This window comes from Brassica napus, chromosome C4, assembly GCF_020379485.1.
Source record: "Brassica napus cultivar Da-Ae chromosome C4, Da-Ae, whole genome shotgun sequence".
In the NCBI taxonomy this organism is placed as follows: Eukaryota; Viridiplantae; Streptophyta; class Magnoliopsida; order Brassicales; family Brassicaceae; genus Brassica; species Brassica napus.
Genome location: NC_063447.1, coordinates 37,171,467 through 37,197,673, shown reverse-complemented (window position 1 = coordinate 37,197,673; position 26,207 = coordinate 37,171,467). Strand labels below are relative to the sequence as shown.

At 38.1% G+C, this 26,207-nt stretch overlaps 3 protein-coding genes and 1 long non-coding RNA gene across 5 annotated transcripts; 2 read left to right on the top strand and 2 right to left on the bottom strand.

Moving 5' to 3' along the window:
- Nucleotides 1-9,282: 9,282 nt before the first annotated feature.
- Nucleotides 9,283-12,749, top strand: LOC106444575 (putative FBD-associated F-box protein At1g05080). 2 transcript variants are annotated; one of them, XM_048754930.1, is made up of 2 exons: nt 9,283-11,762; nt 11,892-12,749. In XM_048754930.1, exons 1-2 carry the CDS (start codon nt 10,692-10,694, stop codon nt 12,426-12,428), a joined length of 1,608 nt encoding a protein of 535 aa, XP_048610887.1. In that variant the 5' UTR covers nt 9,283-10,691; the 3' UTR covers nt 12,429-12,749. The 2 variants fall into 2 exon arrangements, with proteins under 2 accessions (XP_048610887.1, XP_048610886.1); XM_048754929.1 differs by having other exon boundaries at nt 9,283-12,029; nt 12,108-12,749.
- A 213-nt stretch (nt 12,750-12,962) lies between these two features.
- On the bottom strand, nt 12,963-14,601 carry LOC111205136. The gene is made up of 4 exons (XR_002657551.2): nt 13,808-14,601; nt 13,633-13,710; nt 13,396-13,500; nt 12,963-13,162 (listed from the first exon to the last, which is right to left on the bottom strand). It is a non-coding gene; the product is annotated as an uncharacterized LOC111205136 (long non-coding RNA).
- A 245-nt stretch (nt 14,602-14,846) lies between these two features.
- LOC125586052 lies at nt 14,847-17,998 on the bottom strand. The gene is made up of 2 exons (XM_048755839.1): nt 16,943-17,998; nt 14,847-16,865 (listed from the first exon to the last, which is right to left on the bottom strand). The coding sequence occupies exons 1-2, from the start codon at nt 17,996-17,998 to the stop codon at nt 14,847-14,849; spliced, it is 3,075 nt and encodes a 1,024-aa protein (XP_048611796.1).
- Nucleotides 17,999-22,346: 4,348 nt separating this feature from the next.
- LOC125586051 (glutathione S-transferase T3-like) lies at nt 22,347-23,006 on the top strand. Its single transcript, XM_048755838.1, has one exon. The coding sequence runs from the start codon at nt 22,347-22,349 to the stop codon at nt 23,004-23,006; it is 660 nt and encodes a 219-aa protein (XP_048611795.1).
- The last annotated feature ends 3,201 nt before the right edge of the window (nt 23,007-26,207 follow it).

Here is a 26,207-nt window from a genome sequence, read left to right as displayed (position 1 = left end):
CCTCCCTAATCTTATTCCATCCTCTAACAATCTTTTTTTTCTTCTTATAATTCCATGTTCTAAAATATTAATTTTATCATTATTTGGTTAAAATTATATCCATTTTATATACCAAAAAACTGACCTTAAAACATCTTTAATCGCTCAGTATATTTTCTCTTTACTTAGTATAGATAAGAGTTCTTTTTTGGATAGGCGAAGTAGATCTAAAATCTTCAAATTACGTGTAAAGTCGGCTATCGTTTACATTTAAAGCGTTTACAATAGCTAACTCGAAAGGCAATCCTGACATCGACCCATCGACACATATCCTCCACCACTCTAACTCAGTCTCTAATCACTTAGTGTATGAGAATTCCGAGATATATGTCATAGTCCTTTAGAAAAAAAAGTTCTGATTAATTGTAATAACGAGGAGAGGAATCGGAGTCTCTAGACTCTCTACGACACAAGGAAGCGTAGGTCAAATACACATTAATAGCCTATGATCGAATATTACGCACTTTGTTTGGCTTCTAGGTGACAATGACACTATCGACCCAGTCTTTTTCAAAAGAAAACAAATCGACACTTAAAAGATTAAGGGGGTTATTAGTAAGTGGATTTTTATGAATTTTGAAAATTTTGAGATTTGATTGTTATTAGTTCTTAGATTTTAAAAATCTTAGTAGAATATATTGTTATTGGTTTAAGCATTTTTAAAATTCATTCAAATTTCTTGTTATTCAAAAAATTTAATTATTATTGATTCTCTAATTCTAACAAAATCTATTGTTACTGGGAGATGAATTCTATTCATTTTTACTCATAAAACTCAACTTTTAAAATATCATATGTAATCTTGTGATTTTCAAAATCCATGTGATAAAATACTAGAAAACAAAATAATTATTCTTACCAAATATCTATTGCACCTTAAATCCAAATTATATGTCCAAAACTATAATTCATTACATTTATATACTTTTACATTTTAGAATATATAATTATTTTTATAAATATTTATCATTTTGAATATAAATATTAATAATTACATTTATAAATATTAATAATTTTAAAATATTTTTTTAAATAGTTTCAAAAAAAATTTTGAATTTCAAAAGAAAAATTCGAGAGCCAAATTCTCGGTTACACGAACAGACCGGAGTTTAGAAAATATTTTGAAAAAAAAAATTCAAAATTATAAAAATTATTAAAAAGTTCAAATTTGAAAGATATAATTCAAAATTATAAAAGGAACTTATTTATTCGTAATTTTTATTGTTTTATTACTTTTATATATATAAAGCAAGGGATAAAATCGTTTTTTGCCTTTTTCATGAAATTGTTTTTGGTCATTTTTTTCTTTGAATGATATTTTGTGACAAAATTTAAAATGGCTCACTATTATTTTCTTTTTTAATTTAGAAAATAAATAAATTATATATTTATTTTACAAAAAGAATGATAGAAAATTGGTAATATAAATTCATGAAAATCTATACTAATCTAAAAAAGTTGTGATCAAATTTCATAAGTCAATGTATATAAATTTTCACAATCCACGTAACTTTTAAAATCTATCAACTCTTAAAATTCACAAACTCTACACAAATTTATCTCCCAATAATCTCCCTAAATATTTCCAAATGCGATATAATTATCCATACACTTGTGATCAGCAAAACCGTCTTACTTTACTAAGTACGCATTAAGAATCGAGACCTTTAGGGCATCTGGGCATTAAATTACACTATTTTAATGTAATTTTAACATTAAATTTAGTGTTAAGTTACACTCCAACCCATGATACTAGTATTAAGTTACACTCCAACTCAACATACTATTTTAGTGTCAGTAATTTGAGCATTAATCTTTTTTGCTCTCCAACCACAACACTAATATTACACTAAAAAGAATATGTTTTGTTGAAAAAATATTTTTTTCATTATTATGTTATTAAATAAGATTCTCTTAGTTTTTAATAGTTTAGTAAAATATTTATTATTTTATGACTAAAAGATATTAAGTAATATTAAAATTATAATTAAAATAATAGTTCTAGTTCAGGTTTTCAAAATATTTCCAATTCAAATATAAATATATTATATGAAAAAAAAAATTCAAATATTATTATTAAAACAAACTCGTACATTAAATAATTTAAAACACATAACAAAAACTAAATTACATTATACTAATTTAAGAATTAGAATATTCAGACTTTTAATTTTGTAATTTAAATTTCCTTTGTTTTGAATTAAACTTTGCTATGTATTTTTAAGGTTGGATGTATATTATTTATGCACATTAAGTAAAATCATATATACAAATATCCTAGCGATTTGTATCCAAAGTGCAGAGACTCCAAACTACAATAATAAATATCTAAATTAATTATTAAAAATAATATATTTTTCATTGGCACATTTTTCTTAGAAACACCAATGTATACTACATATATTAAAGCTATGAATTTTTCTATGCTAATTGAATAAAATTTATGTGGAAGCAATGATCAAGATTTAAAAGGCTTCTCCACCAGGCTTGTGATTCGATTAATAGAAAATACATTTTTCATAGATCGTAAAAGGCAAACTTATCAGAAGTTCTAGAGTGTTGAAGGTATAACCTTTCGTTGCGGCCGTCTTATGCAAAAAAGAAACACATCCATAAAAATGCTATATATGTAAAATCGTTTGTCAATCTGAGTGTTACGAAAAGCTATATTATAAAATCATTGTTCGTAAGGTTATTCATTAATTTTACATATATTACTAATCATTATATATAATAAAAATAGAAATTATGCGATGATGTAGTTGAGGATTTAAACATGTTGGGATTCACCAGTGGTTACGTCAGAGAATCCGTCATGGACTGCGTCAGGATTTAGTGATCGAAATCAAATAAGATTGAGTAATTTAAATCAAGACAATGACGTCGTGTTAGGAAAAAAGAAATATCACTTTTATGGAGATATGGAAGTCGGCAGGATCCTGAAAATATTAATTTCATTGAGCTATGGAAGTTACAAGTATTTTGGAATATTTTCTAATAGGTTTATGGAAAGGGACGAATGCCCTAATCCGACTAGGTTAACCTAATAAACTCCTACTATATAAGAGGAGCTCGTGTGTACTCTTTCTCCTTTGTCCAAGAAAAGACCTAGCTTGGTTTGTGAGCTTTGGTTGTGAAAGAAAGAGATGTTCTATATTATTTGTACTTGAGATTATAGTGGATTGCCTCTTGCCAGGCCCCAGTGGACGTAAACCATTCTAGGTGAACCACTGGGTAAACAATTTCTTGTGTTCATCTTCTATCTTTTCCGCATTCTTCTTCCTATCTCTATCATTCTACAAACTCAACTTTCTTACTTACGTCGTCAAGTTCGTCAGAGAGCGTATCAGCGAGTTTGTGTGTTTGATTCTGGTTCTTGAGTCAAACAGTTTCGTCGTTGTGGGTTCAACAAAGTGGTATCAGAGCCTTGGTTGGTGTCGTTGTCAATGGCGAAGTCAAGAATTGAGGTGGAGCGTTTTGATGGGAAGGGTGACTTCTCATTGTGGAAGATGAGGATGTTTGCGCATCTGTCTGTCTTTGGTTTAAAGGATGTGTTAGAAGAATCTACGTCACCTTCTGCGTCAGTGATGAGGAAGGATGAAGACGAAGATGTATTCAGGGAGAGGTTGGTGAAAGAGGAAGCCGAAAGGCTTGAAAGATCAGAGAAGGCGATGAATCTGATCATTCTCAATGTTGGAGATCATGTGCTAAGGAAGATCGAGTTGTGCACGTCAGCTGCTTCTACATGGTCTACACTGGAGAGGTTATATCTTTCGAAGATTCTACCGAATATAATTCACTTGCAACACAAATTCTATACCTTCAAGATGGTCGATACTCGGAGTATGGATGAGAATATCGATGACTTCTTGAAGATTGTTTCTCACCTGTCAAGCGTTAATGTAACTGTGTCAGAGGAGGTACAAGCGATTCTGCTCCTGAATTTGCTTCCTTCACGGTTCAACTCTCTCAAGGAAACGCTTAAGTACGACAAGGATACATAGTCGTTGGAAGAGGTGACAAGTGCAGCAAAGTCTAAAGATCTGGATCTGAAGTCCTCTACGGCTTCACATGATAGTGGTGAAGGATATTATGCTAGAGGAAGGACTGAGAAGAGGGATCCTGTGAGGAAAGAAAAGGGTAAGTCTAGATCGATCTCAGGGTCTAGGATAACTTACTGGTTCTGCAAGAAGCAGGGGCACACCAAGAGGGAGTGATACGCCTACAAGAAGAAGTATGGCGGAGGAGAAGACGAAGCTGAAGCAGCCATTGTGATAGATCGTGAATCAGTGGATGATGCACTGTCGATAGCAGATACGTGGCATCATGATAAGTAGGTGATTGATTATGGATGCTCCTACTACATGACGTGTAGGATAGATTGGTTTCACACGTTTGAAGAGTTGGCTTCAGGACAGGTTCTTCTTGGTAATGATTGTGCGGTTGGAGTGCAAGGGATTAGTACAATCAACATCAAAGCTTATGGTGGTTCTGTCAAGATGCTCACGAATGTCAGGTATATTCCTGAACTAAGAAAGAACTTGATATCTACTGGAACCTTGGATGTGTTAGACTTTGTGTATAGTGGTGGACATGGGAAGACTAGGTTTTACAAGCATGGTAAACTAGCTCTTCAGGGAACCTTGTCTGGGTCATTGTACCTGTTAGATGGTGAGACTGTGTCAGGTGAAGTAAACATCAGTGTCAGGAAGAAACCATCTATGGATGAGACAGTCTTGTGGCATAGACGTCTTGGGCACATGAGTATGAAGAATCTACAGATTCTTGCCCGGAGAGGGGTGATCGATAAGAGGAGAGTTTTGGAGTTCTGTGAGAGCTGTGTGATGGGGAAGCAGAAGAGGTTGAGCTTCAACATCGGAAGACATGATACAGGTGAAGCTCTCAGGTATGTACATGCTGATTTATGGGGATCTCCAAATGTGACGCCAAGTCTGTCAGGGAAGCAATATTTCCTATCTATTATCGATGATTACACAAGGAAGGTTTGGGTATACTTTCTAGCTACTAAGGAGAAGCCTTTAGTAAATTCTGTGAATGGAAGAAGTTGGTGGAGAATCAAGTTAAGAAGAAGGTGTGTTATCTTAGAACAGACAATAGACTTGAATTCTATAACACAGAGTTTGACAGCTTCTGTAAGCACCATGAAATTCAGTGACATATGACTTGTGCATATACACCACAGAAGAACGGTGTAGCTGAACGTATGAAGATGACTCTGATGGAGAAGGTAAGGCGCCTTTTGGTTGAGTCGGGTCTAGAGGAACAATTGTGGGCTGAAGCGGTGTCTACGTCAGCGTATGTGACAAAGAGGAGTCCATCTTCTGCAATAGATGGGAACATTCCGGAGGAACTTTGGTTAGGCAAGAAGCCCGATTATCTGCACCTAAGAAGATTTGGATCTGTGGTTTACATCCATGCGGATCAAGGAAAGCTCAAGGCCAGAGCTAAAAAGAGAATCTTCGTCAGCTATCCATCAGGTGTGAAAGGATACAAAGTTTGGCTTCTTGAAGAGAAGAAGTGTGTTATAAGCAGGAATGTGTTATTTGCAGAAGATAAAGTCTACAAGGATTTGAGTGTCTGTGAGGTTAAAGGAGATGTCACAGAGAAGCTAAGAAATCAGACTGTGCTGGGAGAAACAGCAGGATCTGCGTCAGGACCGGAAGTTGAACCTTCAGGTGGAGCTGTTGACGAAACAGCTGAAGCAGCTGTTGACGCAGATGATGAACAAGGTGAAAGTCTTGAAGGATAACAGCTAGCAAGGGATATAATTCAGAGAAGAATAGTGCCACCTGCACGGTATTCTGACTCGGAGGATATAACAGCGTTTGCGCTATATGTAGCTGATGACGTATGTGCCGAGGAACCTCAAGACTATCATGGAGCGATGAACAACAAAGAGAGAAGGCATTGGGATGAAGCATGTAGTGAAGAGATGACTTCACTGGATAAGAACCAAATCTGGAAGCTTGTGAGAAGGCCTAGTAAGCGCAAGGTGATTGGCTGCAAGTGGGTCTTTAAGTTGAAATCTTGTATACCTGGTGTTGAAAAGCCTAGATTTAAGGCTCGATTAGTTACTAAGGGATACTCTCAGAGGGAGAGTATTGACTACCAAGATGTGTTTTCACCCGTCGTGAAACACGTGTCCATAAGGTTCATGTTGTCAATTACAGTGAATCACGATTTGGAGCTTGAGCAACTTGATGTAAAGAATGTGTTTCTTCATGGTACACTTGAAGAAGAGATTTACATGGAGCAACCAGAGGGATTTCAGGTTAAAGGGAAAGAGGATCACGTTTGTCTACTTCAGAAGGCTCTTTATGGACTAAAGAAGGCACCAAGACAATGGAACAAATGTTTTGATCAGTTTGTGGTTAGTCATGGATTTATGAAGAGTGAATATGATCATTGTGTCTACATCAAGAAGTTAACCAATGGTACGTACATCTATCTACTGTTATATATGGATGATATGTTGGTTGCGTCAAAGGATGCGGCATAGATCATGAAGGTGAAGCAGCTACTCAGCAGCAGATTTGAGATGAAGGACTTGGGTCTAGCAAGACGAATTTTGGGAATGGATATTGAGAGAGATCGTGTGAAGAGGATTCTGACACTATCTCAATCTGGTTATATCAGAAAGGTTCTCAAGGTATTCGACATGGATGAGTCAAAGAGTGTGTCAACGCCTGTTGGTGGATATTTCAAATTGTATGCCTTAGACGATGCTGAAGCAGAGACAAGTATGGACGATATTCCATATGCTAATGCTATCGGAAGCATAATGTATGCTATGATAGGCACGAGGTGTGATCTGGGATATTTATTGGGGTTGGTTAGTAGGTTTATGAGTAAGCCTGGGATGGTTCATTGGACTGCGGTTAAGTGGGTATTAAGGTACCTGAAGGGAACACAAGATCTGAAACTGTGCTTCAGGAAGAATGAGGTATTTAAGGTTGAAGGTTTTTGTGATTCTGATTTTGCTTCAGATCTGGACAAGAGAAAGTCGATCTCAGGTTATGTTTTCATGGCTGGTGGTAATACAATCAGCTGGAGATCAAGTCTACAAATTGTAGTGGCTCCGTCAACGACTGAAGCAAAGTATATGGCGCTGGTTGAAGCGGTCAAAGAAGGAATGTGGTTAACGGGCTTAGCGGAGGAGCTTGGATTCAAGCAAGACACAGTGGAGATATCGTGTGACTCTCAAAGTGAATTGTGTCTAGCCAAGAACAATGTGTATCATGAGAGGACTAAGCACATCAGCAGAAAGATGCACTTCATCAGGGATATTATCGCTCAAGGTGATGTAAGTGTGAAGAAGATCTGTACTTCTAAGAATCATGCTGATATATTAACCAATGTTGTTCCAGTTAAGAAGTTTGAGGAAGCGGTGGACTTCCTTGGGATGTCTGAACACTGAGGAGCATTCGACATCGCCTGGCAAAGCACGAGTTTGATTAACCTAAGTAGTGGATCATGTTTGATGTCATCAAGGTGGAGTTTCTTGGGATTCATCAGTGGCTACGTCAGAGAATCCGTCATTGACTACGTCAGGATTTGGTGATGGAAATCAAACAAGATTGAGTAACTTAAACCAAGACATGAACGTCATGTTAGGAAAAGGAAATGTCACTTTTATGGAGATATGGAAGTCGACAGGATCGTGGAAATATTACTTTCATGAAGTTATGGAAGTTGCAAGTATTTTGGAATATTTCCTAATGGATTTATGGAAAGGGGCGAATGCCCTAATCCGACTAGGTTAACCTAATAGATTCTTACTATATAAGAGGAGCTCGTGTATATTCTTTCTCCTTTGTCCAAGAAAAGACCTAGCTTGGTTTGTGAGCTTTGGTTGTGAGAGAAAGAGAAGTTCTATATTCTTTGTACTTGAGATTATAGTGGATTGCCTCTTGCCAGGCCCCAGTGGACGTTAACCATTCTAGGTGAACCACTGGGTAAACAATTTCTTGTGTCCATCTTCTATCTTTTCCGCATTCTTCTTCTTATCTCTATCATTCTACAAACTCAACTTTCTTACTTACGTCGTCGAGTTCGTCAGAGATTGTATCAGCGAGTTTGCGTGTTTGATTCTGGTTCTTGAGTCAAACAGTTTCGTCGCTGCGACTTCAACAAAACAATATTAAAAACTGAATAAAATTACTAAAAATGATATGTAAACACGTAATCTGATGAGTTCTTTTAAGATTTTCTAGTAAACATTAGGTCTGGGATTTTTATCCGAGATCCGGATTCGATCCGAGATTCGATCCGGATCCGATCCGAAAATCCGGATATCCGGAGGGGCCGAATCCGGATCCGGATAGTAAAATGTTAGATCCGTCAAAGCCGGATCCGGATCCGGATATCTTAATTTTTAAGTCCGGATATCCGGATCCGTAAGTTTTATTAATAAATATTTCAAAAATACTAATATCTATATATAAAAATTAATTTTATTTAATATATTTTCATTTTTATAATAATATATATAAATTTTATGTAAATTTTGTAATATTATACATAGAAATAATTAAAGACATTATATATATATATTTTAAATTATTGTTAATATTTTATATATATATATTAATCTTATTTTTTATTTATTTTAAGGATCCAAATCCGGATCCGGATATCCACCGGATATTACAATTTTTAGGAGGATATCCGACACCCGGATATCCGAAAACTCCGGATCTGGATAAGGATAGTAAAGTTATGGATCTGCCGGATAATGATCCGGATCCGGATACCTTAAAATTGTCCGGATACCCGATCCGTCCCAGGCCTAGTAAACATGCAAACTAGACATAAATAAAATAACAAAAATATGTTTGGTTTAGTTTCGGTTTGATCACTCTTGAATTTAACTAACTGGTTAAACTTCGATGTAAATAAAAATCGTTAGAAAGCCTAAATCTTATTTTCTTATATATCCCCTCGAAACCTGAAGTAGCACAAGATAGTACAATAATGCGAAGATTGAGTGTTAGGTGCGTCGATTGATAAAGTTGTGAATATGATGAGAGCAAAACGACAAAGATTTGATCCTACGTGCATCAGACTGACACGCTAAGCTGGGTTTCCAAGAAACTGTGAATCGGAACCAAACAATGTGTTAGAGAGATATAAAAGGATATTGTGATCAGGTTATAAATGTACCTGTCTGTTTGGTTTTTGGTTAACCGATACAATTCACTGTAGAGAACCGAATGAACCAATCATTTGACTGATTCCTCTTTCGATTGTTGAGAGTGTGACTGTGGGGGGACCTTACCGAGGCAAAAACATGAAGCAAGAACATGGGTGACTGAGCATACCATTTATAAACTTCAACTACAGCAGATAAAGAAGGAGATAATTGTTTGCGATTGTCGAAAGTGTGGTCCAGTTATGATATAACTTCATGGGGGAAGAAAGAGATCGCTATCATACTTATGACTTCATATTGAATCACAGATATTTGAGGTAGATTACACAGCTAATAGATGCAAACAATACAAGCATTCGCTTTGTGCTACTTATTGCTTTTACAATAACAAACTAAATTTTTAATAGCTGCTTTACCGAGAGCCATTAAGAGAAGAACCAAAGAAATTTGAAACTGTATCTCTGTTTTGACAAAAAAATATGTATATCTGTCAAGATCTAATGCTTCATTATGAGGTTTTTTTTTGTGTAACGAGTGAGAGTGTATTATTTCCCTTGATCTATACATTGTGCACACCATACATTTAAAAGCCAAAGGAGTTACATTGTATGTAGGATTATCCTAGATTTTCTAGACTGTATACAAACATAGTCTACGATTTTATATATGAATCCTCAGATTGAAACCTAGTTGAAATTAAAGAAACAGAGGTATGAAGCTTTAGGACATTGCTTGTGCTTGAATGTAATAGAGTCTCTGTAATAAGGTCGAAAGTATACAAAGCTGGATGTGAAGTACAATTCTCCGTGGCAACCTCTCATAAACTATTTATATGCATCAGCCTCTCGAGATTTTGCACTCAAAACGGTTTCAGAATCATGTATAAAACTATATCACCAAGTGCATGGAACAAAAGATTCACGAATCCTCTCTATAATTGGTTTCATAAATGGCACTTAGGCACATATCATTTGTAGAAGACCTACATATAATAATCATCACATCTTCACCAAAATACTACTCAATAATTGATGAAAAAATATACTACTAAATGATTTAACAAATAGCACCACACCGCCTACAAGGATCCAAAACCGAGAATGGCTCTACAAGATTTCATATGAGAGAAGTTATAGCTAGTGTTCAATATCTGAAGCATAACGCTGAGACTTCAATATGAATTACTAAATGAGACTAACACGATGGACACAGGCACAAGTGATGTTATAGAGGAGAGCATCAGCAAGCAGAGACTTCTCTTGGTGATAAACAAACAAAATCAATCCCACGTGCGTGTATATATTAGGTTTTGGTTTCGGTGTCGGTGATCAGCTTTTTAATTTATTATTTTTTATTTTTATATAAAAGTTAAACAAACAAAATCAATCCCACGTGCGTGTATATATATATATATCCTAATTAAATCAAAACCCTCAACGATAGCCAAAAGCGTTGTTGGTGTAGTTTCAAAGGGAAAAATATGTTAAGGCAGCTTTTATCAGGTTTCAGCTCAATTCATGTTGGTTTGCAGGTGGGATATTTGATTTCGATACTAATAGAAAAAGGGATTCCGATACTGTTAGAACAAACATCCCGACGATTCCCAAAGAGAAAAGTCAAAAGTTTTGGGGTAGAAGACAGGATAAGTGCGTTACCAGACGATTTGCTTGTGCGGATATTGTTGCTTGTGCCAACAAAAGATGCCCTGGCTACTATGATTTTGTCAAAGCGATGGCGGTCTATTTGGACGATGGTGCCAAAGCTCGACTACTTAGAGATGATCAGTGATGATACTAACAAAGTAGTTATTGGCGGTTTACTTGGTCGTTTACTGGAGCGATTTTTTGGCAGAAATGATCAGAAACGACTGTGGCTTTTGCGGTTTATTGACGAGTCATTACAAGCCCATAAGGCACCTGTTTTAGAAGCATTAGCTATAGGAGTCGATAGAGGACGTCACGTTGATGTTGTTGATGTTGGAAATTGGATTAAAAAAGCGGTTCATAGTAGAGTGCGTGAGCTAGGGTTTATTCTCAGATGGTCCGCGGAGCCTACTAGGTTACCTAATAACCTTTACACATGTGATACACTTGTTTCTCTAGGTCTTTCCAACAAGATTCTTGTGGATGTTCCTTCTCCAGCATGCCTCCCATCCCTCAAATATCTTATACTTGACTCTGTGGTATACAAAGATGAAGATTCTTTGGCTCGATTCTTGTCGAGTTGTCCTCTTCTCAAAACTTTGATTGTGGAACGACACCACCAAGACAACGTAAAAGTTTTCAATATAAAAGCCCCATTTTTGGTGTTTTTATCATATCATTATGTGAAACTAGAACCACATGGCGAAGCAATTGAGGGAAGTTTAGTAATAGATTCTCCGGCTTTAAAGAAAATCTTCATCACAGATCACTCGAGAGACTCTTACTCGATCGAAAACGAACCTCGCCTTGAGAAGGCAAATATCAACTTCCGTTGTTATCCTGATGACAGGTTTAGGACATCTCTTTCCTCAGTCATGTGTCTCGAATTAGTTTTGAGCTTTGCAACGGTATGTGGTGCTCTTTTCAGTTTCATCCTTTTTATTTTCTTCATTGGCATTGTTGTTACTTACCTGAGAAAGAACATATGCATAAACACATCTAGGGGTTTTACTTATGTGTTGTTGTGTTCATTGCAGTTTTCCTGGTTTAGCACTATTGGCTACTCTTATCTTATGGAGTGTAAGATAATACTTGTACACGATTTAGACTGGTTACAACCACTAATGTTTTTGCTTCAGAATTCTCCTAATCTAAAAGTTCTTCTCATCGACAAGGTTGGTACTCTAATTCATTCAAGTAATAATAAAATAAAAAGTAAATGTGATTCACAACCCTTGGGGATTGCTTCACAGACATTCATTCAAGTTGCGGAGGAGTTGCCGCTTTCATGGAACCAACCAAGTTCTGTTCCCGGATGTTTGTCAACCCATCTAGAGATCTTTGAGTGGAGAGAATACAAAGGAAGAAACGAAGAGAGAGAATTCATAAACTATATCTTTGCTAACTCTAAGTGTTTAAAGAGAGCTGGATTCTCTCTGAAATCAACCGGCAACCATAAAGATAGAAAGAATATGAAAGATTTGGAGTCTATGTATAGGGTTTCAACATCATCCCAGCTTCTATTTTCCACTCAGGTGGAATATATGAGTGTTTCAGGTGAAACAAGGGAGTGATTTTATTTCATATGGTTCATGTGTGTTTGCCATTAGTCAAGTGGTTTCTTCTAATCATTTTGTTGTATGAAACCAACTAATTTTATTTTATTATATTGTCCATGTTTGTTTGCCATTAGTCAAGTGGTTTCTGTTAATCATTCTGTTGTACTAAACCATCAAATATATCGGGAAGAAGCACACATTGACTTTGTGGTGTAAGTATTGTATATCAAATCATTGGTGTTCATACATGCAGTGTGTGTATATACAGTATACACTTCCAACATATGATACATCTAGAGTCTATAGATTCCGTGTTCCAAAGTATCAGATTTTGAATTTGTTTTTTTAAGAATCCAGTAAATAAAAAGCACGTGTATGTTTTTTTTTTTTTTTTGCTATGAAGGTACGTAATTTGCTAACAATTTTTTTTCTTCTATGAACGTAATTTGCTTACAAATTTAGAAGTGCTTAGTCAAAGCAGTAATGCTGCTTAGTTTATTTGAATACAAAAGTCAAAGTCTCAGTAATGCTGCTTAGTTTATTTGAATACAAAAGTCAAAGTCTCTGAAACGTTCTTTAGTTTTGTTTATAAATAAACCCTAATTGGTCACATAAGATTCTATTACAAGCGGAGCATCGGAACAACGAGAATGCTGTGCATAAGTGTACAATATGCGTTCAATTGTTTGGGACCAGTCAAGCTCTAGGCGGTGCATCAAATCGAATTGGTTTATTTTGATTGTTTGTGCCTGTACACAGTGATAAAAAAACAAACTTGACTTTGTTAAAACCGTTTGATAGACAGAGTAAAATGTTAATTTTGATCAATACTGAACTTATCATATGATTACTAAAGCTCTAAACTTGTTACTCTCTACCTCCACCTAAACTTGTTACGTACTCTCTACATGTACTTAACCTAATTGCATTCTACGATTATTATAATGATGACAGTGAAAATAGATTCTAAAGCTCAACGAACCTTAGCGTTTGGCATCGGTAAACTGCAAGTCTTTGACTCTTTGCTTAATGTCTTTACCAATTGAAAAGAAAGCTTCCTCAACGTGTAGGTTATAGTCTTGGCACTCTGCAAAACCAAACTCATCAACGTTAATTAACTAAACAAAAAAGAGTTAGACACGCGTAACAAAACTCTACGCACATGAAGATACATGGGAACGGTAAAAGAGACACAGAGAGAGACTTGTTTGCTTTCAACCTTGTTCCCCACTAGAATCTTGTTGACATTTATCAGAAGCGTGATGCTCAATGTTACGGATCCAATTCCTTATTATATCTGTAGTCGAAGTTAAACGCGGATGAGGTCTACAGAGGCTATAGCAAGAATCGAACTAGTTAAACTGTAAGTTTAAAGAAAAGAAACGACTCTGCACTGTTGAAAAATGATTCATTGGTGACTGACGTGAGACACAAGAAAGATCCCCATGGCTTCACGGTAGTATGTTGCAGCAAGAAGAAACCCATTGGGGTGAGTATTACTCCACCATAACAAGACAATAACTTTACCGATCATATCGCAGAAAGAAAGAAAGAAAGAAAGAAAGAAAGAAAGAAAAGAGAAACAGAAAGAGAAAGATAAATAAAAGAAAAGAGAAGACATCTCTCTCAGTCGCTACGCGACAGAAGGCGCGCAAGAACTAAACCAACAAAGGTAATGGTCATCAGGAACAAGGTTGACGGTGGCGAGTTCGGAGGAGGAGACGATGGCGACTGTTTAGGAAGCGCCGCAAGAGGTGAGTTCGGAATCGCCGGGGACGTGGAGACTGCAACCATGCGTAAGGTTGACGGTCTTGCCGGCGGAGGAGGAGAGGATGGTGACTGAAGCGCCGCAAGAGGTGAGTTCGGAATCACAGCCGCCGGGGACGTCGTGGATACTGCAACCATGCGTAAGTTCCTACCCTCCAATGGGAAGCTCAGTGTATCTGGCGCTTTTGGGCCATTCCTCCTCTCTTTCGTGAAACTACCAAAAGGATTCATTGTTTCGATGGAAGATTCAAGTTTTTCCTCTCCCTTTCTCTTTACGTCAACTATAGACTTTATGAATAGTGCGGGTGTTTATGATTATTATTTTTTAATTAGCTTACTAAATACATAAATATTTTCTGTTATAAAATGAAAAATGTTTAGTAAAAATAATAATTTCTATATCTTCTATAATTTTCTAATTTAAATATTAAAATTGAATCAAAAAGATTATTAAAATTATCATCTTTTTTTTAATTACACACGTAAATGTAAATGTTTAACTTCTCATTCTTATTATTATTTTTTTTTTGATAAATATGTTAATTATCATTAAGAATGAAACAGAGTTGTATATTTACAAAGGTTTGAACGGTAAAACCAATTGATGCCAAAAAAGTTAAAAAACAACAAAAGACTTAAATGATGAGATAGAAAATCAACATCACACTAGACAGCATGCATGAGCCATACTTGCATTAGGCCATTGAATTTGCTGCGGTTCTTTCTTGCGAGAATTATGTTCCGGAGAAGTCTGTCAATGTCTTTGCAGAGGCGAGGGGGAGTGGAGGTGAGACCTTTGTGGAGACGGTTGTTGCGCTCGATCCAAATATTGTATATGGTGGCCTGAGCAGCAAGTCGACGGAGAATAAGAGGACTCGTTGTGTTTCCAGCATCGAGCCAGGCAATGAGAGCTGTCCATGTGTGGAAGTAGAACGGCCTGTAGCCGAGGCATATGGTGATCTCCTTCCATATCTGTTTGCTGAAAGAGCACCTTAGGAAAAGGTGGTCTCTGCTTTCGTCACAGTGTCCGCATAGCAGACACGTTTTGACAATGCTTGTATCCCAAGCAGCAAGGCGACAACGGGTTGGTAGTCGATCATAGTTAGCAACCCACATGTTGAAAGCATGCTTTGGTATATGCCCACTGAACCAGACAACAGACTCCCAATCCACTCTAGTTCCACGAGGTCTAACTACTTCCCAAGTTTTACTCGTCGAGAAGGAGTCAAGGTATTTGTCATTCACATACCATTTGAAGACGTCATGACGGTCTGTTGACGATGGCAAAGTGATAGAACAAAGTAGGGTTTGCAGTTGCTCTTCTATAGGAGATCCTGCAGGTCTTAGAGACCAGCCAGTAGATGTGCAACACTCCTTTACTCTGGCGGAGAGAGGGACGCCTATGTTGGCAGGTCCATCACTTCCAAAGAAATCAATCAGCGGTCCTAAAGATTGCCAATAGTCAAACCAAAAGAACGCCAACGAACCATTTCCTATTTCACATCTTAGAAATTGTTCAGCCATTGATCTAAGCTTCAATATAGAAGTCCAGATCCAAGAACATTGTTTCTTCTCATCCATACTCCAAAGGCTGGCCCCTTTAAGCCGGTGCGTCTTGGTCCATTTCGCCCAAAGAGACTCGGATTCAGAGTGCAACAGCCATACAAGCTTTAACGACAAAGTCTTATTCCAAGTATGCAGGTCTCGGAGTCCTAAGCCACCCTCAGAGCGAGGTAGGCAAACTGTTTTCCATGATAGCTTAGCAGCTGCTCTGTTGGTGATGTTTCCATTCCAAAGAAACCTTGAGCAAATGGACTCAATAGCTTTGATACAGCCTTTTGGTAGGATGAAAGAGGAGAACCAAAAGTTTAAAGTACCGAAAATGATAGTGGAAAGTAACAGCTTACGTCCTGCATAGGAGAGAGCTCTTGAGGACCATGATGAGCAGCGCCTTTTGAGTTGATCCAATAGAGGTCTATAGTCGCATATGCGCAACTTGCGATGCATTAGCGGAAGCCCCAAGTAGCGAACAGGGAGTGAGCCAAGAGAGAAGCCTAGGCTTGTCATGTCTGTAACTTCCGTCTGGCTCATTCCAGCCACAAATAGCTCAGTCTTATCACGATTCATTGTCAGGCCAGACCAGGTAGAGAAACTGTCTAGAGTCCAAGTGATTTGCTGGAGAGACCCGTACTGTCCGTCCAAGAACACCATGATATCATCAGCAAAAGCGGGGTGAGTGACTGAAGGATCAGACGCTTGAGGGTGGTATCCAATGGTAGCTTCGTCGAAATTCCTATTAAGCATTTGAGCAAAGACTTCCATGGCAAGGACAAATAGATATGGCGAGAGAGGATCCCCTTGCCTTAACCCTCGAGCGCCTTTGAAATAACCACCAAGCTCACCATTTACCGCAACTGAGAACCTCGTGGTGGTGATACATTCTGAGATGAGGCTGACAAAGGATTCAGGGAAACCCAAGACACGAAGGACGAGTAGGATGAAGCTCCAATTTAAGGAATCAAAAGCTTTCTTCAGATCGACTTTAAGCAAGGATCGCTTGGTGATGTTCTTCCAGTTATACCCATTAACCAACTCCGTAGCCATAAGAACATTCTCGACAAGTAGCTTCCTGGGATAAACGCTGACTGTGTGTTGGAGATCACCGAAGGGAGCACTTTCTTCAGTCTGTTTGCAAGCAGTTTTGAGATGACTTTGTAAGTGGTATTGCAGCAAGAGATGGGCCGGAAGTCGGAGATCAAAACTGCATTCTGCTTCTTCGGGATGAGGGTAATAATTGTAGAGTTCCATTGCTGCAGCAGCCTACCTGAGTCAAAGAATTCCTGAACCGCCTTGATCATATCATCTCCAACAGTCTTCCAGTGTGCGGTGAAAAACTCTGCAGGGTAGCCATCTGGTCCTGGCGCTTTGTTCTTTGGAAGGGAGAAGAAGGTACCCTGAATATTCAATGCAGTGACGGGCGCTTGGAGGGAAGTCACAATATTCTCAGAGCAGCGAAACTGGAGAAGACTAGAGAGGTCAGCAGTAGTAGAAGGAGTTATAGAAGGGGTTCCTCCAAGCAACGTCTCGTAATAGGCAACAACATGGCTCATGATATCCTCTCTGGTACTTAATATATTTCCTTGATCATCGTTGAGGAATATAATCTGGTTTTGAGATGTTCTTGTTCTTAGTTGCCGATGGTAGAAGGTGGTATTGGAGTCTCCTTTATCAATCCAAGTAACACGATATTTCTGGAAGAAGAAAGACTCCTCAGCCTTAGCAAGAACATACCATTTTTCAAAAGCTAACCTCTCATCAATACCCGCCTGAGGAGTAAGGGAAGAGAGTAGAGTCCTCTGACATTCAGTAAGACTCTCGAAAGCTTCCAAGACTCTCTTCTCTATCCCTGAATAATTTTCCTTGCTAAACGATCTAATGATACTCTTCAACTCCTTTAGCTTCCTAGAGACCTTGAACATCATTGTTCCCTCAAAATTCAGAGAGTTCCAGCACTCGGAGATAATGATTCCAAACTCCAGATTATCATTTAGCATAGTAAAGAACTTAAATGGAAGCTTCTTTCTGGGTACGGTGGTATCAAGATAGACGCAACACGGGCTGTGATCAGATATGCCAGGGTCCCCAAAGACACCAAGTGAATTTGGAAACTGATGGAGCCACTCATCATTGACGAGGGTTCTATCAAGTTTCTTAGAGATCACTGAAGTTCCTTGGTTGTTTGACCAAGTGAAGGAGTTGCCGCAGTACGGTAGATCAGCGAGGCCTGTAGTGACTGTGCAGTTGAAAAAGTCCTTCATTCCCCGAGAGAAGAGGGCGCATTTGTTGAAGAGTGTTCAGATGGCTCAAGAATCTGATTAAAGTCTCCTAGAACTGTCCAAGGAACATGGCTGATATGGCTAGATGAGGACAGGAAAGAGATCTCCGACCATAGCTCACACCTCACTTTCCTGTGGTTGGACCCGTAGACAAGAGTAACAGCAAATTCAGTTGACACAAACGGCAGCTTTACCGAACACGTAATACACTGTAGAGATTTCTGGAGCACCGACACAGAGACTGATGGATGCCATAGAAGCCAAACTTTTCCTAAATCCTAGAATTCATAATTGCATTCATAATGCCATCCATGAAAGACTCTGCTGATGATCGAGGCAGCATTAGCACTGCTGACATGAGTCTCAAACAGGCCTCCGAAAATTGGCTTATTAGATCAAAACCACTTCCTAAATCCGCTTCGTTTTATTTTATCGTTGAACCCTCTAATGTTCCAACAAAAAATATCCATAGAGGGGAGAAAAAATCAGAGGGTTAAAAGGCCTCTGCCCCTTGCTATAGCTTTAGCTTTCTTCCTTGATCTCTGAGAGATCACTGTGATGTATTGATCAGCTAGATCATCTGAGTTCTCTTCCTCAGTTGAGAGGCCATCTGATCCAGGGTCATCTTCTTCTGAAGGGGAAACTGACTCATGAGAACACATATCTCTCCTTCTTCAAGATCTTGCGTAATGGTTTTTGGGTCATTTGAAGGTCCGGCCTGGTACATCTGAGCCCTTGAGTCAGCATCAGAGCGCTTATTACCTTCAGTGGGAGCCCATTGCTTATTATTATGGCGCTTTCCTTTTTTGTTAGAGGCCGGAGCAGGAGCTGAGGCTTTAGGCTTTTCCTTAGGCAGTGCTTTTGGCGTTGCTCTAGCTATACCAGAACCTTTATCATTACCCGTTCCAACAATTGGGAACTGACTAGCGATAGGAGCTTTGCCATTACGTTTAGTAACATTTGAATCTTGAGGTACTGTTGATCTGGGGCAAGCTTCAGAAGAGTGCTTGACAGACCTGCAGAACTTACATCGAGGAGGGGCGTTGGGGCACTTAGATTTCGTATGGCCAACTTTGGAGCAGTGAGAGCACAAGGAAGGGAGCCAGGGGCTTGAGACTTGAATGCGCACCACTTCTCCTGATTCAAATTGTGCATTAACGGTCTCCGGTAGCGGCTGACGGGGATCTATGACAGTATACACCTTTGCCACTTCTAAGTTTGTAAGATTTTCTGTGCTGGGGTGCAGGCAGATAGGATGACCCACCAGACTTGCAATCTCCTTCAAGGCGTCTTCGTTGAAGAACTGAAGGGGGACTCCCGTTAGGTCAAGCCAAACAGGAACAGTAGACATAGAAGGCTTCTCAGGCTTAACACCAGGAGACCATTTCGCTACGAACATGGTTTGTCCATCTACTTGCCATAAGCATTGATTGAGAATCCTTCGACGAGCGTTTGGCCATGGAACTCGAAACAAGAACGCTTTGCCATCCATCTTCGACACTGAAATGTCACGCCTGTGTTTGCTCCACATACCATTAACAATGGCATATACAGCTCCTCTTGCCGGGGCCTCCTCGTAGAATTGTCCAATAATGAAGCTGCCCCACGATTTTTGATTCTTCTCGATGACCGCATTGGGGATTTTCATACAGGCCTCACCTGAATCTAGCATAAATGGAGTACCTTTCGGCTCGAATTTAGCAGAGTTTGGTTTAACTTTGTCTTTCCACAACGCCACTTGGGATTTGACACCTTCCTCCGGAACCGTTGGAAGTTTGGGCGGTTGCGCGTTGACGGTAGGGGGTACCACAGACTTGGTTTGTGTTGAAGTAGCCTCAGATCCAATTTCTTCAGGTACAATTTCGATTGTAGCTGAAATTTGGGGATTAGGGTTTCTGAGATTGTTTACTACAGGGGCGGCGCAGCCTTGCAATTACAGAAAGGTTAAGCTAGTCGGCGAGTTGATTTCGCCAAGTAGCTGAAGGTCATTCATCTGAGATGAATGGATAACAAGTGGTGCGTCAGCAGCAAACGTCACGGAAGCAGATTTCGTAGAAGACTAAACAGAGCATGAGGAGGAATCAGGGGAACTGCCTCCAGATGGCTTCAGTTTCTTCTTCTTGGTCATGGCCGGCGGTGGGGACCGACGTCGAGACCGACGTCGGTGAAGAGCAAAGCTCAGAGATCGCAGTTTCGCCTTTGGAGTCGCACTTTTTGAGGAGAGAAAAAGTGAAAAAAATTTCAATATAACCTCGACTCCTCATTCTTAAATTTATTAATGAAAACTGAAAATTTATTTTTGGTTGTCAAATATATTCACTGTCTTAATTTCTTAAGAGTAATTATCAAATACAAAATGCAAAAATTTATTAGTATACTAACTAGTCATGAGAATATAATCCGGATCCAAAAACACAATCCGACCCAACCCAAACAATCTGGTTCAGTTCGATTCGGCTTTGGATTCTGCTTGCACCATCTCCGTTACCGTGATTGTCAACCTATTATTTGGGATCCATCAAAAGAAATGAAAGTAAGCATACATTTTGACAAGTGATGGAATAAGAGATATGTTTTCATGCAGGTCGTGTATGTTCCTCTATTTTGGCGTCTTGTGGGTGAGTTTGGAAGAACGAAACTGGTTGATATATTCGAGATATATTCGAGTTATTCTTAGTTTTTTATCTTTTTTTTTTTTTTGTAAACTAGTTTTTTTTTTTATCTTTCTTATCTTTATATTTTAAATATTTGACGGTAGGTTGCACCAAGTGTTCCAACCGCAAGTGGAAATTTCGATCTTAATTTATCAATGAATTATAAATTTATTTTGGTAAAATTTGTTCATAGAGACATTACAGAAAGTCTATATCCAGAGATATTAAAATATTTTTTATTTATCTATAATTTTTTTTAATTCTAGGGCATAAGAGCACCTCCATCGGTGTTTCTGATGTGAGGTTTCAAGCAAAAGTTAAAAAAAATAATAATCAAAAATAATAATAAATGAAAGAACCGGTGTTAAGAAAGGGATTATTAGAGTTGGTAAGAACCGAAACGTGGCTCGTTTCTATTCGACCTCTCCTTCATGACCCTCTCTCTCTTTCGTCGGTATTGAACCGAAAAACCACTCGTTCTCTTTCTCCTCCAATCTCGATCTTCTCTGGCGTTTTGATCTCGATCTTCTCTGGCGTTTTGATCTCGATCGTCGTCGGGGTTCGATTGATTCTGGAATCAAAGACGATTTCTTTCTCATCCAAAACAAGTCACTCCATCTTCTCTCTCTTGATTCAACGATGATTGCGTTCTGTTTCACCGAAGAGCCTCTAAAGAAAAGGAAAGATAGAGAAAGAGAAGAAGTCGAAGATGGATTGAAAGACGAAGCAGATGATCTTCTCAGGCCTCTGTAAACCTTTCTCCTTCGACCCTGTAAGTGAAGAAAGCTCTCACCCTTTTTTTACTGATTTTGTTTAGGGTATCGGTTAGAAGCTGAGCTTGTTGTGCATCGATTGGAACTATCAAAGGAATTTTTTTGTATCAATGTTTAGACTTGTATTGTTGTTGCATGCATCATCGAGGTCAAATATTTGTTCTTGAGCAGTGTTTGTTAATTTGCATCATCGAGGTCAAAGATTTGTTCTTTACTAATTGGGTTTTGAATCAATTTGTCAAAGATTTGTTCTTGATCAGTGTTTATTAATTTGCATCATCGAGGTCATTTCCTTTGTTCTTTACTAATTGGATTTTGAATCGATTTGTCACAGATTTGTTCTTGATCAATGTTTATTACTTTGCTTAGTAGAATCGATTTTTGTTGGTTTTGTGAGGATTGGTGATCATCAAGAAGCGGGCATGACAGTTGGGGAGTTTCCTTTCATTCATTATGGATTCAACATCGCCAGAAGATCCATCTTTCACTTCAATCAGCAAGAGGTAAGCAGACTTCTCTTTAATGCTTTGTTAGAGCTTGATTAGGTTTGGAAATTAAATGATATTTGTTAGATTGATTAGGTTTGGAAATTAAATGGTGTTTGTTAGAGCTTGATTAGGTTTGGAAATTAAATGGTATTTGTTAGTTGTGTTGATGTGATTTGTCTTTAGTTGTCGTGTTTCTTTTAGTTCTAGGTATGAACATTGATTGCCATTAACACACAAAGTAAGTAAGTTCAACAACTAAAAATTTTAAGTTTCCTTTAAAATCAGAACAATACTCTTAAACAACAACACGTTAAAACAATCAATTACTTCTCCTTTTCTACTTCCTTCCACCCTTCCTATTTCCTTCGAATCCATAAACAATTTTATGGATTCATATACTCAACCTTCTCGCTTTATGGATCTCTTAAACCATCAACAACCAAACACTCAACCTAGTTTTGATATCTCTGCGTCGAATGTCTCTTTGTTCGGTCCTTGGTCTGAAGAAGAAAACGTTGAAGCACACACTGTGGAGGACCGTAACGAGAGAAGGAAGTGGACACCAACAGAGGATCATGTGCTCATCAGTGCTTGGTTGAACACCTCCAAAGACCCTGTAGTTGGGAATGAGCAAAAAGCCATTGCGTTTTGGAAACGCATTGCAGCTTATTTTGCATCAAATCCCAAGCTACCTGGTTTACAAAAGAGAGAGCCTACTCACTGCAGAAAAAGGTGGGGGAAGATAAATGAGGGCGTCTGCAAGTTTGTTGGCTGCTATGATGCGGAAACAAAAGAGAAATCAAGTGGCCAGAACGAGAATGATGTAATGAAAATGGCTCATGAGATTTACTTCAATGATTACAAGGTGAATTTTACCCTTGAGCACGCATGGTTGGATCTGCGACATAATCAGAAATGGTGTGGCGCATCTACAACTAAAGATAAGGTGCAGTCAAAAAAGAGGAAGTTAGATGAGCACTCTGCACAATCATCAACTTCTGTGGCTGGAGAGGATGATCAATCTGCACGCCCTATTGGAGTTAAAGCAGCAAAGCGAAAGGAAAAAGGGCTGTGAGCAAGCCAACGAAGTTGGAAGAGGAAGAAAAGGAGTTTCAGAGCATGTGGGATATTAGGCAGAAGGACTTTGCTTTGAAGGATACTCTTAACAAGCAAAAATTGCTTGACAGTCTACTTGCCAAGACTGAGCCATTAACTGAACTCGAACTTGCCTTAAAAACAAGCTTATTAAAGATATGTTGACAAGTAGTTTGAGTCTTTAGTTGGTTTGTATGATATGGATCTTAAATTGTTTGTGTCGAGTCTTTAGTTGTGTTTTAGTTGTGTCTTTGTGCTGTTTGTGTCTTTGTGCTGTTTGTGTCGAGTATGTAAGATAATTTCATCTGCTTTTTCTTTCTCTGAATTTGTATCGAGTCAGTATAATGTGTGAGACGATGGATCTTAATGTATAATATTGGTTTCTGTTTAATGCAATTTGTCTATCTCTCTGTTACTTTTGTTTCTTATCATGCTGTTTCTCATGTGACAGTCCAAGCCAAGATGAAACAAGAAAACATGTGACAGAAGATGCCAATCCAACGAAGCCAAGACGTAAAGAGAGAGACATGTGACAGAAGATGCCAAGCCATAAAGCTTATGTTGGTATGTTTCAACCACTCATAGTACTGGAATATTGTTGTGTAAAGCTTACGTTGACATGTGACGAAACAGGAAGACTTGCTTTATAAACTTGTGTCTTGCTTTTGTAAGTGGAACCAAGACGAAACAGGAAGACTTGTGTCTGCGTCGAGAAGCAGACAACATGTGAGAAGCAGACAACGACAAGAGCATGTGACACAAAGAAGACAAGTCCTATTTCTTTAAAGTTTGATGTTACAAAGTTTTCTTTATAAACTTTGCCAATTCTCTTTCGAGTTTAAAAGTGTATAAGAACAAGTGAAGAAACAAGAAACAAGTCTTCTCTTCCCTTACCGTATCAATTCTCTTACCATATCACAACAAACAAGTCTTCTCTTCTCTTACCGTATCAATTCTCTTACCATATCACAACAAACAAGTCTTCTCTTCTCTTACCATATCAATTCTCTTACCATTTCTTTTTTTTTTACCTTGCTTTGAACAAGAATTCAACACTCTTACCTTTTCTTCTAAATGGCTTCTTCTTCTAATAATTTTAAAGACATGATGGACGAGAGATTCGACCAAATTTTCGATCAACAATTCGAAAATCTTCTCATTCATAAAGAAGCTCAACAAGAAGCGTCAAGGTCAAAAAAAAAACGAGCCTACATTGAAAGACAACGAGAACAAGGACACATGCAGTTATGGAACGATTATTTTAGTGGAGATGCAACATATCCTTCCCACATGTTTCGACGCCGTTTTCGAATGGACAAGTCCTTGTTCATGCGTATTGTTGATCGACTCTCCGCTGAAATCCCATACTTTCAACAAAGAAGAGATGCTACTGGAAGGTTCGGTCACTCTCCGCTACAAAAGGCAACGGTATCAATTCGTATGATGGCATATGGTTGTCCAGCTGATGCGGTCGACGAATACCTCCGACTTGGTGAGACCACCACGCTTTTATGCTTGGAACATTTTGTTCAAGGAATCATAAATTTATTTGGAGATGAGTATCTAAGAAGACCCATGCCAGAAGATCTTCAACGACTACTCGATATTGGAGAGCTACGCGGATTTTCCGGGATGATAGGAAGCATTGATTGTATGCATTGGGAGTGGAAGAATTGTCCGACCGCATGGAAAGGTCAAAACGCATGCCATAGAGGCTGTAGCTTCACAAGATCTTTGGATATGGCATGCATTTTTTGGACCTCCAGGTACATTAAACGATATCAATATTCTTGATCGATCACCGGTTTTTGATGATATATTACAAGGTCGAGCTCCAAAAGTGAATTACATTGTCAACGTACACAAGTACGATTTGGCTTACTATCTCACATATGGTATTTATCCAAAATGGGCTACTTTTGTCCAATCCATTCCACTTCCACAAGGTCCGAAAGCATCCTTATTCGCTACACATCAAGAAGCTGTACGTAAAGATGTCGAGCGTGCTTTTGGGGTCTTGAAAGCTCGATTTGCCATTGTAAAAAATCCGGCTCTTTTGTGGGATAAAATAAAAATTGAAAAGATAATGAGAGCATGTATCATTCTGCATAATATGATAGTAGAAGACGAACGAGTTGGGGTACACTCAGTATGATATTTCAGTTTTCGCACATCCGGATTCAAACCGAAGTTCAGAAGTGGATTCCTCGTATTCTACATATATGCCTTCAAATCTCGGCAATATGATGAGCATTCGGAATCGAGTTCGTGATAAAAAATGACATCAACAATTGAAAGAGGATTTAGTTGAGAATATATTGCAAAAATTTGGAACAAATCAAAATTTCAACTAATCGGTTTTTCTCGTTTACGATTTGTATTTATATTTTTAATATGCTTTTATATCATTTTTAATAAAATTTTAATGTATCTTTTTCTTTCAAATCACTCAACTTAAAAAAAAAATTAAAAAAAAAATTAATTTTGGACGATGAAAAAATTAAATAGATTAACAAGAGTTCTAAAACTGTCAAATCACAAAATTAAACATTAAATTAATGTTAACAACCCAATATGGGCTCTAATGGATGGAGGTGGTCTAAGGAAACCACTTACCCTAATGGTCCGGAAGGCGGAGGCCAGCGTCCCACTCTTAACCAATAAGATTTTTTTTAGGTTAATTTATGTACAACAATTCTCCATTATTTATCGGGTTCATGTTTGAAGGCTACAAATAACATGTATTTTATTTCTTAGGATTTATTAAAATTTTCCATTGCAGAAGGTTCCTTGTCGTGTTGTGAACGCAACATTGTGTCGCTTATTGTGCATGATGGCATGTCCTGAACCATCAAACTTGCAGATGGTGTTCCTGTTAAGGCTTTTGCGGAGTATGATTTATCACATATGTGTCTCGATTCCCAACTTCTCAATTTTTTCTGAAAAAATGGGATTACAATATCTGTTCAGCCTGATGGTCAACCGATTGTTGAGGAAACGCTGAAAGAAATTTAAGTAAGCATATGATCTGACAAGCAATGGAATAAGAGATATGTTCTCATGCAGGTCAGTCATACCTGATTGTTTTCTCTATTTTGGCGTATTGTGAGTGAGTTTGGAAGATTGGAATTGGTTCGTATATTCAAGTTATTCTTAGTTTTTTTGATCATTCTTGTCTTTA